General features: G+C 42.5%; 1 protein-coding gene across 1 annotated transcript in view; it reads left to right on the plus strand.

Annotated features, from left to right (window-relative positions):
• Window positions 1-15,648, plus strand: part of PKD1L3 (polycystin 1 like 3, transient receptor potential channel interacting) — a 63,526-nt gene that overhangs the window by 17,065 nt on the left and 30,813 nt on the right. The window contains 10 exon segments of the mRNA XM_088026912.1: window positions 4,065-4,107; window positions 4,110-4,300; window positions 6,378-6,509; window positions 9,021-9,197; window positions 9,670-9,798; window positions 9,891-10,016; window positions 10,691-10,819; window positions 11,155-11,287; window positions 11,290-11,385; window positions 13,879-14,072. Of these exon segments, the coding sequence (XP_087883038.1) occupies window positions 4,065-4,107; window positions 4,110-4,300; window positions 6,378-6,509; window positions 9,021-9,197; window positions 9,670-9,798; window positions 9,891-10,016; window positions 10,691-10,819; window positions 11,155-11,287; window positions 11,290-11,385; window positions 13,879-14,072 (1,350 nt within the window).

Here is a 15,648-nt window from a genome sequence, read left to right on the forward strand (position 1 = left end):
CCACAGCAATCAGACAACAAAAAGAAATCAAAGGCATCCAAATTGGCAAAGAGGAAGTCAAACTCTCACTCTTTGCAGATGATATGATACTGTATGTGGAAAACCCAAAAGACTCCACCCCAAAACTGCTAGAACTCATACAGGAATTCAGTAAAGTAGCAGGATATAAAATCAATGCACAGAAATGAGTGGCATTCCTATACACCAACAACAAGACAGAAGAGAGACAAATCAAGGAGTCGATCCCATTTACAGTTGCACCCAAAACCATAAGATACCTAGGAATAAATTTTACCAAAGAGGCAAAGGATCTGTACTCAGAAAACTATAAAATACTCATGAAAGAAATTGAAGAAGACACAAAGAAATGGAAAAACGTTCCATGCTCATGGATTGGGAGAACCGACATTGTGAAGATGTCAATGCTACCTAGAGCAATCTACACATTCAATGCAATCCCCATCAAAATACCATCCACTTTTTTCAAAGAAATGGAACAAATAATCCTAAAATTTGTATGGAACCAGAAGAGACCCCGAATAGCCAGAGGAATCTTGAAAAAGAAAAGCAAAGCTGGCGGCATCACAATTCCGGACTTCCAGCTCTATTACAAAGCTGTCATCATCAAGACAGTATAGTACTGGCACAAAAACAGACACATAGATAAATGGAACAGAATCGAGAGCCCAGAAATGGACCCTCAACTCTATGGTCAACTCATCTTTGACAAAGCAGGAAAGAATGTCCAATGGCAAAATGACAGTCTCTTCAACAAATGGTGTTGGGAAAATTGGACAGCCACATGCAGAAGAATGAAACTGGACCATTTCCTTACACCACACACAAAAATAGACTCCAAATGGTTGAAAGACCTAAACGTGAGACAGGAGTCCATCAAAATCCTAAAGGAGAACACAGGCAGCAACCTCTTCGAACTCAGCTGCAGCAACTTCTTCCTAGAAACATCGCCAAAGGCAAGGGAAGCAAGGGAAAAATGAACCATTGGGATTTCATCAAGATAAAAAGCTTTTGCACAGCAAAAGAAACAGTCCACAAAACCAAAAGACAGCCGACAGAATGGGAGAAAATATTTGCAAATGACATATCAGATAAAGGGCTAGTGTCCAAAATCTATAAAGGACTTATCAAACTCAACACCCAACGAACAAATAATCCAATCAAGAAATGGGCAGAAGACATGAACAGACATTTTTCCAAAGAAGACATCAAAATGGCCCACAGACCCATGAAAAAGTGCTCAACATCGCTCGGCATCAGGGAAATCCAAATCAAAACCTCAATGAGATACCACCTCACACCAGTCAGAATGGCTAAAATTAACAAGTCAGGAAACGACAGATGTTGGCCGGGATGTGGAGAAAGGGGAACCCTCCTACACAGTTGGTGGGAATGCAAGCTGGTGCAGCCACTCTGGAAAACAGTATGGAGGTTCCTCAAACAGTTGAAAATAGAGCTACCATACGATCCAGCAATTGCACTACTGGGTATTTACCACAAAGATACAAATGTAGGGATCCAAAGGGGTACGTGCACCCCAATGTTTATAGCAGCAATGACCACAATAGCCAAACTGTGGAAAGAGCCAAGATGTCCATCGACAGATGAATGGATAAAGAAGAGGTGGTATATATACACAATGGAATATTATGCAGCCATCAAAAGGAATGAGATCTTGCCATTTGCAACGACGTGGATGGAACTGGAGGGTGTTATGCTGAGTGAAATAAGTCAATCAGAGAAAGACATGTATCATGTGACCTCACTGATATGAGGAATTCTTAATCTCAGGAAACAAACTGAGTGTTGCTGGAGTGGTGGGGGGTGGAGGGATGGGGTGGCTGGGTGATAGACATTGGGGAGGGTATGTGCTGTGGTGAGCGCTGTGAATTGTGCAAGACTGTTGAGTCGCAGATCTGTACTTCTGCGACAAATAATGCAACATATGTTAAAAGAAAAAGAAGAAAATAGCAGAAGGGGAAGAATGAGGGGGAGTAAGTCAGAGGGGGAGACAAACCATGAGAGATGATGGACTCTGAAAAACAAACTGAGGGTTCTAGAGGGGAGCGGGGTGGGGGGATGGGTTAGCCTGGTGATGGGTATTCAAGGGGGCACGTTCTGCATGGGGCACTGGGTGTTATGCACAAACAATGAATCATGGAACACTACATCAAAAACTAATGTTGTAATATATGGTGATTAACATAACAATAAAAAATTAAATTTAAAAAGGGGGGAAAGAGGGTGCTGGTTGTCTCAGTTAAATGTCTGCCTTCAGCTCAGGTCATGATCCCAGGGTCCTGGGATCGAGTCCCGTATCGGGCTCCCTGCTCCGCGAGGAGCCTGCTTCTCCCTCTCCCTCTGCCTGCCGCTTCCTCTGCTTGTGCTCTCTCTCTCTATCTCTGTCTCTGACAAATAAATAAAATCTTTTTAAAAATAAATAATAGTGCGCCTGGGTGGCTCAGATGGTTAAGCGTCTGCCTTCGGCTCGGATCGTGTTCCCAGGGTCCTGGGATCGAGTCCCGCATCGGGCTCCCTGCTCCTTGGGAGCCTGCTTCTCCCTCTGCCTCTCTCTCTCTCTCTCTTTCTCTCTTTCATGAATAAATAAATAAAATCTTAAAAAAATAATAAATAAATAAATAATAAAGCAAAAAATAATAAAAAAGGAAAAATACCTGAGTGGAAGGAAAATAAAAGTAGAAACTGCATAATGTATAAAATTTCAAAATCAAGAAATTTCTCAGCCTTCTTGCGTCTTTGTCCTACATAGAAACCTTTCACTGGATGTCTAAAGACAGATTTATTTACATTTACTGGACCCACTGCAAAAAATAAGCATTTCTAGATATATGAAAGAGAACAAGGATGAGGTCAAAATCCCTTAAATCAGTATTTTCCAAGCGATATTCTACAGAATAGTAACCAGCATTGCTTAAAACCTTTCCAGAAGGAAAGAAAACAAAGGTTTTTGACTGTAGGACTTCTCAGAGCCAAACCTAACCACTTCCCACCAGCCTCACCATTATCACACGGTGATCTAAGCCACCATCATCTCCCAGGCAAACTTTGCATCTGCCTCCTGCTTATCTCCCTGCTTCTGCCCTTGGCCCATTGCTGTCAGTCCTCAACACAGCAGTCAGAGGAGTGATCCCTTACAACACAAGTCAACTCCTGCTGTGGCTCCTCAAAGCCCCCGACGTCTTCCCATCTCATTCAAGGTAAAATGACTCTCTTCTCCTTTGCCTGACATGTGAATGCTCTCCCCAGTCCCATCCGTCATCCCCACCCCCACCCCCAGGATCTTACTGATCTCCCCAACGTCCCAGTTCTGCTCATCTGGCTTCCTGTTCTTCCTCAGACAGACCCATCAGGCTGTGACCTCAGGGCCTTTGCACTTCTCAGATGCCCATCTCCAATATATTGTCAGAACTTTCTCCCTTTATTTCAACTCTCAGCAAAAATGCTGTCTCCATACATCTGAGCACTTTATCTGAAACACACCCTTTCATTTCATCCACTTACTCTTATTGTTTTTCTTCATGGCACTGATTTAATACATAGTATAATTTGCCTCCACTACGAAAATGAAGGCTCCATGAGGGCTAGAACTTGGCTTATTTTGTTCATTGCTGTATCCTTAGTTCCCCAGGACACGGCTTAGCATGTGGTAGAGGTTTAATTATAATTTATTGAATGGTTGATAATAAATACACAAATGTAAATTGTGAATCTTTTTTATTTAAATTCAATTATTTAACATATAGTGTATTTTTTAGTTTCAGAGGTAGAATTTAGTGATTTATCAGTTGCATATAACACCCAGTGCCCATCGCATCAAGTGCCCTCCTTTTTTTTTTTTGTAAATTGTGAATCTTAAAGAGGGTAATATGCCACATTTTCAAAACTGTTTGAGCACTGGATCTTTTTGAGAGAAATGCCCATTAATATCTTGTGGGACATGGGAGAGCCAGAATAATTTTGGAAACACTGCCTTAATTTTCACATGGTAAAATCTGATTCGGCCTCTTCCCTTACGTACCTCTCAGTCCAAGACCCTTTGTCTTCCCCTCAGCCCATTTCCTTCTGCCCTTGGCAGGTCCTGGCAGTGACCTCGGCGCCTGCCAGCCAGCATCTTCCTAGTACCCCAGCACTCACCGGGCCTGTGCCTGAAACACGGTCTGTGCAAGCTCTGGTAGAGGTGACCTCAAGCCCCAGAGAGGATTCCCAGGTGGAGGTCTTCACCATTCACCTACGAACATCACTTCAGGATGCATCCGATCAGGTAAATACAGAAAACCAAGGTCACCCTGGGGACCTTTGTGACGCTGCGAAAAGTACTTCTATTATTTCCTTCTGTTTTGGTGATGCTTCAAGAATAGCCATGTAAGGAAGGGGCCCAGTTCACCCTCTACCTCTGAGCAGAGCTCTGCCGCAGAATGCCTGACACACGAGCACGTGCCCCAGTGAAAAGCAAGCACTGAGCGAGCCCATGGAAATAGCCCACAATGGGTTCCATACCCACTTCAGGATTTTCATGTCTTGTTTTTATTTAATGCTCTTATGTTTAGTGCTTCAGATGGGGAGGAGGTTTTGTCCACCTGCCCCAGTTTTCCAGCAGTGGCACACCCTTCTGGACTGTTCTTCCTACTCAGCATCCCAGTTCCCCTTCCCCTCTGTTCCCTTTTCCCCCACAAACTTCAAAAAAAAAAAAAAAAGCAAAGCCACTTTGATCATGTTGACTGAAGAAAATCATCCCGCTTCTCCCTATATATATATTATTTTTCAGAACAAGCCCTACTTATATGTAATCTAACATTTCTTTGCTGAAAGATAATCCTGTTTATGTTGGATCTGCTACCAGCGTGAATTGGAACTAGATGTTCACTCTTGTTTCAGTTAGCACTGTGTTCTCCTGGCAGAAAAACTCATCTCCAGTAGCTTAAACACAGAGTGCCTTGTTTTCCTTAAATAGAGAGAAGTCTGTAGTGTAGAATACCCAAAAAGGCCTACAGATAAATTATTAGAAACATTACGAGAACTTGTCAGTGTTGCTGAATACCAGATCAATATACTAAAGCTAATTGTACTTTTACATATCAGCATCAATCAGTTAGAAAATTAGATTTTTTTTTTTTTTTTAAAGATAGAATAGCGGGGCCTCCTGGTGGCTCCATCAGTTAAGTGTCTGACTCTTGATTTTGGCCATGCACTCAGCGAGGAGCCGGTTTAGGATTCCCCCTCTCCCCTGCCCCTCCCCGCCCCACCTAGCACAGGGTCTCTTTCTTAAAAAAAAAAAAAAAAGGTAGAATAGCAAGTACGTAGGCGTAAATGTAACCAAAGATGGGCACAACTTGTATGGAGACAACTCTAAAGCTTTATTAAGAGCCATTAAAGAAAGGCGAAGAAAATGGTGAGATCTATCATGGTTCAGCCCAGCTCTGAAACATCAAATAAGCTATCAGTGTCCTTTCTGGCTATAGCTAGAATGGCATTAAATAGGACCTGACCTCCCCTCAAAAACATGCAGTTGGGTGGCACCTGGATCTCACTCATACCTTTATTCCTGCTTATTTACACCTTGGTCCCAAAGAATGAAACCAAAACTGGGTGGTCCTCAACTCTAAGATCATTCTGTAACTGATCTAACCTGCAAACCCTGTGAATTACAAATAACCCTATTCAATGGTATGACCCACAAGGGCTGGATCGTGACCAACTTTAACAGCTCTAACTCCTGAACCCAGCTGCACACAGTAGGCATTTAATAAAGATTTACTGACTACTGACTGAATTAAGCTGCAGTGGGTTGTTCTCTAGAAATGGAACTACGTAGCTGGTGTAAACAGATTTCTCAGGGCAGGACTTCCGGTTCAAAAGCAGTAGCCTCTTAAAGTTTTGGGACCACATCCAGAGTTGTGGGTTTGTTTTCTCAGAAACTACCATATTCAGGTACTTCCCTCTCGAACATGAACTCTTGAATCAAGGGACATAAACCAGTGGGAAACCTGAGGAGATAAGCCTACTCCTGAATAGAAAAGTTTGTTTTTGTTGTGATTTCCAGGTGTTTCCCTCACTTTTGATCATGGCCATGAGATTTAAACCTCTCTCATAAATCTTATTTCCGGACCCATCTGTCCCTCTATCAATCATTGTATGACTGTGGTACCTATTCCTCTACCCTGTGAAAGAGGGGAAAATTCTATCTGCTTGCGGAAACGCTTCTGAAAGTAATACGTGTTATGAGGAGCCTGTGATTCATCAAGTTTGTCCTGTCAATTCTTGTTAAAACAATGTCTCAAACTACTAAAGTGCAGTCATTTTCTTTAAATAATTTTGGCAAAATCCTTCATTCCCAGAAGGTCGTAGACGAGATAGCAGGGAACTTGAGCAAACCGATTCACGGTTTGCAAACTCACAGCAAACTACAGACAGCTTGTGAGATGATCCAGAAATGGACAGCCTTTATCCCAGGATTTTCTGAGTCAGCTCAGGTAAGCAGAGGATGATTGGGAGGAAACGAGAGAGGAGAAAGGGGGAAGCAAAACAGAGAAAAGGTGTATAAAACAGAAAATACAAAATCTGGAGATGGTGCCCTGTGGAGAATTTAGCCTTATGAACTATTTTATGGAGACCCAATATAATATTTAGCCAGTGTATTTGTACCTTTGACTCTGAAGATCGCAAATAAATTAATCAGTAATGACTTTCTGAGATATGCTGTGTTTCTTTTGTTCATTTATCAGGTTACTGCCTTTCTGATATATTTGCTAGACATTACGGGAGACAGAAATAGATCCACTCCTTGCCCAAGATAGAGCATTTCAGCTCTGAAACAGACATCGGCCTTCAGTGCCCCATGATATTTGCATTTGTGGCTGCCACAAATGTTCTTTGTGCCTATCTCTACTCCCTACACATAAGTAAATTAAGGGCCTAGGATTCGTGAGAATTTTCATTTTTTCTTTTCCGTGCTCTGTATTTTCAGATATTCTGCAATAAGCCTATAAATGTAATCTGTGCCATTTTATTTGGGCTTCTTTTTTTTTTTTTTTTTGAGAGAGAAAGAGAACACATGTGCGGGCGGGCGGGCGGGTGGGGGTGCAGAGGGAGAGAGAGAGAACCTTAAGCAGGCTCCATGCCCAGCGCTGAGCCCTGACGTGGGGGCTCATTCTTAGGACCCTGAGACCATGACCTGAGCCAAAATCAAGAGTCAGATGCTTAACCGACTGAGCTTCCCAGGTACCCCTATTTGGACTTCTTAATTACGGAAATAATGCATGATTGTTATTAAAAAATCTGAACAAGAGCATATAAACTTACAAACCAAAAGCCCTCACCATCTTTGTCCTTCTAGCTAATCCCATTCTCTAGATGTAGTCGCTATTATCAGATTATCATTAATTTGTCACGCATAGCCTGCCAGACTTTTTTCTATGCACAGACAAGTTTGTCGATTTAACAAAAATGGGGTTAAAGTATACACATTTTTCAGCCTGTTGATTTTTTTTTTTACTTAATGCTGTGTCATGGATATCTTTTTGTGTCAGTACACATAAATGAACCAATAATTCTTCATGTGCATTTGGACATTTTTCACTTGTCTACTCTCAGAAATAACATACCCATGAACATCCATGTCCCTACGTCACTAAGTACTTATGCAACTATTTCTGTGCAAGAGAGTGCCAGAGATAGAAGTGAGGGGCTTTTGCATTTTCTTTTTTTTTTTTTAAGATTTTATTTATTTATTTGACAGAGAGAGACATAGCGAGAGAGGGAACACAAGCAGGGGGAGTGGGAGAGGGAGAAGCAGGCTTCTGCCGAGCAGGGAGCCCGAGGTAGGGCTCAATCCCAGGACCCTGGGATCATGGCCTGAGCTGAAGGCAGCTGCTTAATGACTGAGCCACCCGGGCGCCCCAGGGGCTTTTGCATTTTCAATAGATGACAAAATAGTCTTTCAAGAGGTACTGTTTGGGGACGCTTGGGTGGCTTGGTTGAGCATCTAACTCTTGATTTTGGCTCAGGTCATGATCTCGGGATCATGGGATCAAGCCAGCATGGAGCCTGCTTTGGATTCTCTCTCTCTCTCTCTCTCTCTCTCCCCCTCTGCCTCCCCCGCCATGTGTCTCTCTCTCTCAAATAAATAAACAGGCACTGTTTTACATCCCCACCAACCATTGCCCCACACTTTCCCAATTTCAAAAGCAAGAAAAGAAAGAAAAGGAGGAGGGAACATTTTATTGATTACTAAGGAGGTTGAACATCATAATATGTATTGATTGACCATGTGTATTTCTCCTCTCCATTGCTTTTTCATGTCCTTTGTCCATTTTCCCCCCAGTGGGTTGTTTGTCATTTTTCTTATGTGTTTGTAAGAGAGCTTTATTATTGATGTTGACCTTTTGTTATATGTGTTGCAAATATTTTGTGCTCATGTCTTATTTTTTAATTTTGTCTACTGGATCTTTTTTATGCAGAAGTTTTTAATAAGTGTTACTTTGAAACAAAAACATTTCAAAAGCAAAATAGTTTTACCTATAGTGGATATTCTGTCAATTTGCTTAACCTTCTTACTTGTTTTGCATGAGAACAACCTACCGAAAGGAGAATTGGGGTCTTCTGTTTCACTTAGAGTTTTTCTTGTTCTCTATGTTAAGTCAATCTTGAAGCCTTTTGAGACCCGAGTTTCAAGGGATAGTATACTCAGTGTTCCAGCCACTACTGCTCTTTTCCTTTTTTTAGCTTAGTTTTTTGAATTAGCTATTTGATAGTTACCACTCCAGGAGGGTTCTGTCGGTTCCTTGGAATAACATGAAATACGAATCCTCCCTGTAGGTCATAGCTAACATATTTTCGTTTCCTGCCAAGTTATAATAGTGCTTTTTATAAAAATATGTTTGAAATGCATAAAGAACCTTGAACTTCTGATAAGAAGAACACAAATAAATTTAAAACAGGCAGAAACAGCTCAGGGGTGTGTGTTTGCTTCCTAAAACTCCCAGGTAAGTGTCCTCAGTCCCCTTGTTGACCTGAATGAGCAGTTACCTGAGAAGGCACTTAAGATCAACAGCAGTCTGAGCTTCGAAAACCCCATGACCGTCTGCTTCGTTTACTCCCTTGACAGTGTCATGGAAGCTGGTGAAGCCAGTCTGCAAAGATCCAAGCATGACATTGAGCAGGTAGGTGCAGAAGATGCTGATGTTGTTCTCATTTTAGAAACTTTTTAATCTTGGGAAGCCTGGGTGGCTCAGTTGGTTGAGCATCCAACTCTTGATTTTGACTCAGGTCGTGATCTCAGGGTCGTGAGATCAAGTCCATTGTCAGGCTCTGTGCTGGGTGGGGAGTCTGCTTGAGACTCTCCCTCTCCCTCTGCCCCTCTCTCTCTCTCCTCCTCTTAAAAAAATAAATAAATAAAAAGGTCCAGGACAGCTTCTATAATGGAACAAAGAAATATGTCCTTGGGTAGCCCTCTTAGTTGATACAAAGGATGGTGAGTCTTTAGCCAGACTGGAAGTACTTTCTTTGGGTCCTTTCCAAAGAATGTCACCTTTCCTTATTTCACCATCAAGATCTTTGTCCCCTGTCCAACCCCTCTAAAACCATTATCCACTGAGGTTACTCAGGTCACGTGGTGTTTCCTTCTAAATGTAGGTAGAATATATGCTGGAAATGGCCTTGCTGGCCCTTGGGAAGATCCAGGAAGCATTTCTACAGCAGAACCAGTTTTCTGGGTCTTTAGTGACTTTGACCTCTTCAGTTGCTACTCTGATGCTGAGCAGGTAACAGGAGGAGTGGGGAGAGGTTCATTTTAGGTTTTGGATCTTTAGAAAATACACAGAAATTGATTTCTCTTTAATTTCTCCTTCCTTAACCAAAACATGTCAACCTGGCCTCTGAGCTCCTACACCCTCTGGTCCTCAGCACCTGTGAGGTTAGGCTTTCCATCAGCCTCAGCTTTGCAAGAGCTCTTGAACAGACACCCTGGAGTTAATGTCCAAGTGAGTGTAAAATTGATTCTGATACAAATGGAAATGAGATTGATGGCTGCAGGCATTTGAGTGTACCATGAAGGGGATGCACCATGAAATGTAAGCTCACCAGACCAAACAAGAGAAGGCTGGGTGCCCTGGATTTCTGTTTTATGATGTCAGGAATGGAGGCCTTTAAAAATGATCCATGGTAGAGGTTGGGAGCATTAACTAGACTTCTGGATTTGACAGTTTCTGTGTTATGGTTTGAATTGTTCTCATCACTTCACTATGTACATACAAAGCTGGGAATACCTGAATAAGTATTCACTCTATATATCAACTTAGCCATATCAGTATATACTGTATTTCAGTATATTGTATTTCTTACCCAACAAACAGAAGTAAGGTTGGTACCTTGTCCTGGAGAGCAGAATTCTCAACTTCCTAGTAATCATGAATCCTCCAGGTATGAAGATGTAAAAAAAAATAATAATTCTGAGGGTCCCAAGTAAATGACTCATCTTTAATTAATTCTTTCCCATATGATGTTCTAATGAGAAGTATTATTTCATTTGAGATATGAGCAAGGGGAAAAATCCCAACATTTACTTTAATTTTTGATATCTGACACCTTATTACCTATCAGGGTGTTATTTCTAAAGATTTCAGCAATGGGTGAAACTGAGTTTTCTTGTCTGTAGGTAACAGGACTAGTTTTCAATCCCTTCAGGGATTTTGATGACAAGAACATTGTTGGAAACATCAGAAGTGTGTTCCTAAGCTCTAATCATAAATTGTTCCAAGTTGATGATTTAATGGAAGATATTGAGGTATGACTTGATTACTAGGGAATGAAAGAGAAGGGAATAGGAATTCTTGGAGAACAGAATGGAAGAAAGTCATGTTAGATTCACATCAGTGCCATTATTTGATTATTCACATCTTCACTTGGGAACTTATACATGGAGATTACCTTACCTTTAGGGGAAGGTGTTTTAGGTCGGAGGTTGTATATTGTCCCTTAACCCCTGGCTCTGTGTTACCTGTTAAAGCTCAGAGAGAAAGACTTAGGAAGTTACATTCCATTATCACTAGAAAGGAGACTGAAAGACATCAATGGATGAACCATCTTGAACTTGAAGATTGATTAACTGTCTTCTTCTAGATCATACTGTGGAGAAATGTTAGCATGGAAATCCATCCTACCAGCCTCAACGTGAGCTCGGATCATTTTATTGTCATAGTGAACATCACTTCCCTGGAGAGATCCCTGATCGTGTGCATACAACCTGAAAGTCCCTTTTAATGACACTCTATCTGGGGTTCCAGTATCAGCCTAACCACACCCACTTCAACCTGAACATCACCCTGCCAAAGAATCAGGTGTGGCAAAAAGGTAAAGCCCTAAACAGAAACTTCCTTTGAAATGCATTTCCTTCTTCTTCTTTTTTTCACTTTTTATTTCGAGATAACTGTAGGTTCTCGTGGAATTGTGAAAAGTAAAACAGATCTCATACACTTCATCCAGTTTATCCTAATGGTGACATCTTGCATAACTATAGCACAATATCCTAACTGGGAAATGACACTGATACCATATGTTGACCTCATTTGGATTCACCATGCAACCATGCACTCGTGTATGTGTGTTTATTAGTTCTATGTAGTTTTATCACATGTATAATTTTTTTTAAACTTTTTTTTAAGATTTTATTTATTTATTTGAGAGAGAGAATGAGAGAGAGAGAGAGAGCATGAGAGAGGGGAGGGTCAGAGGGAGAAGCAGACTCCCCGCCGAGCAGGGAGCCCGATGTGGGACTCGACCCTGGGACTCCAGGATCATGACCTGAGCCGAAGGCAGCTGCTTAACCAACTGAGCCACCCAGGCGCCCACATGTATAATTTTTTTTTAAGATTTTATTTATTTGACAGAGAGAGACACAGCAAGAGAGGGAACACAAGCAGGGGGAGTGGGAGAGGGAGAAGCAGGCTGCCCGCTGAGCAGGGAGCCCGATGCATGGCTCGATCCCAGGACCCTGGGCGCGTGACCTGAGCCGAAGGCAGACGCTTAACAACTGAGCCACCCAGGCACCCCTCACATGTATAATTTATACATGACCATGAAATGCATTTTTTAAAAAGATAAATTGTTGAATGGATCAAAATTTATATGTGATAAAGCAAATTTAGTAGAATGTTTTTTTGTTTAAGTTTTACTCATTTAAGTAATCTTCACACCCCATGTGGGGCTCGAACTCATGCCCTGAGATCAAGAGTCACATGCTCTTCTAGTATATGTGCTGCCCAAGTGAGCACAAGAGTTGCATGCTCTTCTGACTGAGCCAGCCAAGTGCTCCAAGTTTAGTAAAATGTTAATTATAGAATCTATTCAGTGATTATTTGTGTGTTCACTGTATAATAGTCAACTTTCTGTATGGTTGAACATTTCCATGATGTTGAGAAGTAAAATTCCAGCATAGTGGGTTATATCTATATTTCAAACTTCATGTCTAATCTTAGATTTGGATAAGGACAGAGATGTCTCAGTAAGTCTTGGTGTAATACCAGATGGACTACATTGTAGCTTAGAATAGCTAAGAATTCCTGTGATACATAAACAGGGCCTAGATATACTTGACCAAAAAACATAGTCACTGGATATCAACTTTAAAAGTAGTACTGGGGGATATGGAGGGTAACGGGGTGATGGACGTTGAGGAGGGCGCATGATGTAATGAGCACTGGGTGTTATATAAGACTGATGCATCACTGAACTCTACCTCTGAAACTAGTAATGCACTATGTTAATTGAATTTAAATAAATAAAATTATTCTAAAACTAACAACAAAAATAAATAAATGTAGTACTGGGAAGTCTTCAGAGCTACCCTTTGCATTTAAAAAAATGGGGTGGGGGGAGTCATCGGAATGGATATATCATGTTATAGTCTCCTTCTATTATGGTCTGCCCGGGTTGAATGAGCTACTTCTGGCTCTGGTGTAGGCCTCACTGACACAGGAATGCTCACGTTTTAGGCTCTTCTTGTTCTTAGAGCACCTGTGGCAGCATCTCTCACTATGGGGCTACCAGAAGGCTCGCTCCCGACTCAGAGCATGCACTCCCATTTTCCTTGCCAGTCTTGCCGGTGTCAGGTCAGTTGGAGCTGGAAGGAATATTAGACACCCTCTGGTCCAGAGCCCTTGTTTGAAAGTGAGAAAACTAGGGAGATTGTGGGACTTTCCTTAGCCCTTCCCAGCCACATGGTGACAGAGCTGGGCCTGGAATCAGGGCTCTTTCCTGGAACCGCTCTGTTCCCATCCTTGCTTCATCTTGGGCTTCTTTTCTTAGCTAGGTCTTGTAGCTACTCACTTTGATGGGTGACGATTTCATTTTTCTAAAACTCATAATATATTCTGATTCATTAGACCTAAATCTTCATTTATCAAAAAAAAAAAAAAAATACGATTTCTTATTGGAACAGGAGTAATCCAGAGCCCCAGGTTGTATCACTGGTCACTTTCCTTAAAATGATGTGTGGGGCGCCTGGGTGGCGCAGTCAGTTAAGCATCTGACTCTTGGTTTCAGCTCAGGTCATGATCTCAGGGTCGTGGGATCCAGCCCCGTGTTGGGCTCCACGCTCAGCACAGAGTTTCTCTGCTTGAGCTTCTCTCTTCCTCTGCCCCTCCTGTTCATGTGCGCTCAAACACTCTCTCTCTCTCACTCTCTCTCAAATCTTAAAAAAAAAATAAAATCATTTGTAAGTCTAGGCTTAATCATTTCCCCATTTATAAAATAAAATAATGATAATAATAGATCCTTCATAAGGAAGGTTCTCACGGTACTTTTGTCCCGTTTGAAATGCACCTAAGCACTGTTCTTGGTTCTCAGATGAGGAATATACATGGGTGCTGACTCCAGAGAGTCTGCAGTATGGGACCGGCACCTACCACCTAACAGCCGCGTTGAACAAGAGCCAGGAGAGTGCCCAGCAGATGCCCACCCTGTTCTCGGTGGTGACAGCCGTCACGCAGTGTTATTTCTGGGACAGCCACAACAGCACGTGGAAGAGCGGTGGATGCCACGTAAGAAGTCACACCACTTCCTCTTTCTCTCCCGCCGGAGCTGGCATGAAACGCAGAGCTTCTTTTACCTCGTTTGGGTGGGCCCAGAAAGAAAATTCATCAGAGGGGAAATAAGTCAGCCTGGGAAAAAGAGAAGGATTGTGTGTAGCAGGCCAGGAGAGTGCGTCTCTTTGGAGCAGGCTTATGCTTCATGTCTGTCATTTCTTTCTCAAACATGAGTCCAGGGTGAATCTGACAGTTCCAGATGAAGTAAGCAATATGTAGGAGTTCTGCCAGTATTAAATATGTTGTGGGTAAAAGGAAAACTTCTTGCTCAATGAAAGAGAACTTTTGTAAAAATAAGCTAGCAGAGGCGCCTGGGTGGCTTAGTCGGTTAAGTGTCTGCCTTCGGCTCAGGTCACGATCCTCATGTCCTGGGATCGAGCCCCACATCGGGCTCCTTGCTCAGCGGGGAACCTGCTTCTCCCTCTGCTGCTCCCCCTGCTTGTGCTCGCTTTCTCTCTCTGACAAATAAATAAAAACTTAAAAAAAAAAAAAAAAAAGCTGGGCGCCTGGGTGGCTCAGATGGTTAAGCGTCTGCCTTCGGCTCAGGTCATGATCCCGGGGTCCTGGGATCGAGCCCCACATCGGGCTCCCTGCTCCTTGGGAGCCTGCTTCTCTCTCTCTCCCTCTGTCTCTCATGAATAAATAAATAAAATCTTAAAAAAAAAAAAAAAAGCTAGCAGATTCTTGTACACTCCAGGCCAGGTGGGGACTTTTCACGTTGTTACCTAGTTCCAGGTATATGCCCACTTTAAAATGGCACTCTGCATTTTCACGATGGTGAATATGTGCGATCCCATCTGATTTAAGTCCTGGTTCAGTTGCACAAAGACTGTTGTGCAAGGTTCTGGAAATCATGAGGCTGTTTGTCACAGAGCTGAGAGGGGATCATTCACATGGGAACAGAGGGAAAAGACTGCTCTGGAAGGCACCGACACCGTTCATGGCCTCAGCAGTGATTTCTGGAAGATCTGGAGCGGTGCCTCTCTAGCAAATCCTCTATCTGGGAGCCTGTTCAATGGCAGATTCTGTTGCAGTAAATCAGGGTGGGACCTTAGCTTCTGCCTTTCTAACAGGCTCCCAGGTGATACCAGTGCTCCCAGACATGGAGACAGCACTTTGAGTAGCAAGACTCAGCCAGCAGTGACCCCGCTGCTCACAAAAGGTACCGGGGGGTTTCCTGCCTCCTGGAAGCCCTGTGCAGCGCTTGGACCCCATGCAAGGAACAGAGCTGCAGGGAGCAGGATGAGAGTTCCTCCCAGGGCAAGAGATAGCCCCGCACCCAGAACCTGACCTTGTGTTGTGGAAAGCAGTCAGTCATCCTGACAGTATTTTCAGCTTTTCATCTGCACCATCAAACGTGGAATTGGTACCTGCCATTTGATTGCCTGGTGATATTTTAAAAATATATATATATATATTTTTTAGAAGTTAAGGCACATTTATTTTTTTTTAATTTTTTAAGTTTATTTATTAGAGAGAGAGAGAATGAGAGATAGCACAAGAGGGAAGAGGGTCGGAGGGAGAAGCAGAC

The sequence above is a fragment of the Eumetopias jubatus genome, unplaced genomic scaffold, assembly GCF_037043125.1.
Source record: "Eumetopias jubatus isolate StellerSeaLion01/CBP00866 unplaced genomic scaffold, mEumJub1_p1.0 scaffold_10, whole genome shotgun sequence".
NCBI lineage: Eukaryota > Metazoa > Chordata > Mammalia > Carnivora > Otariidae > Eumetopias > Eumetopias jubatus.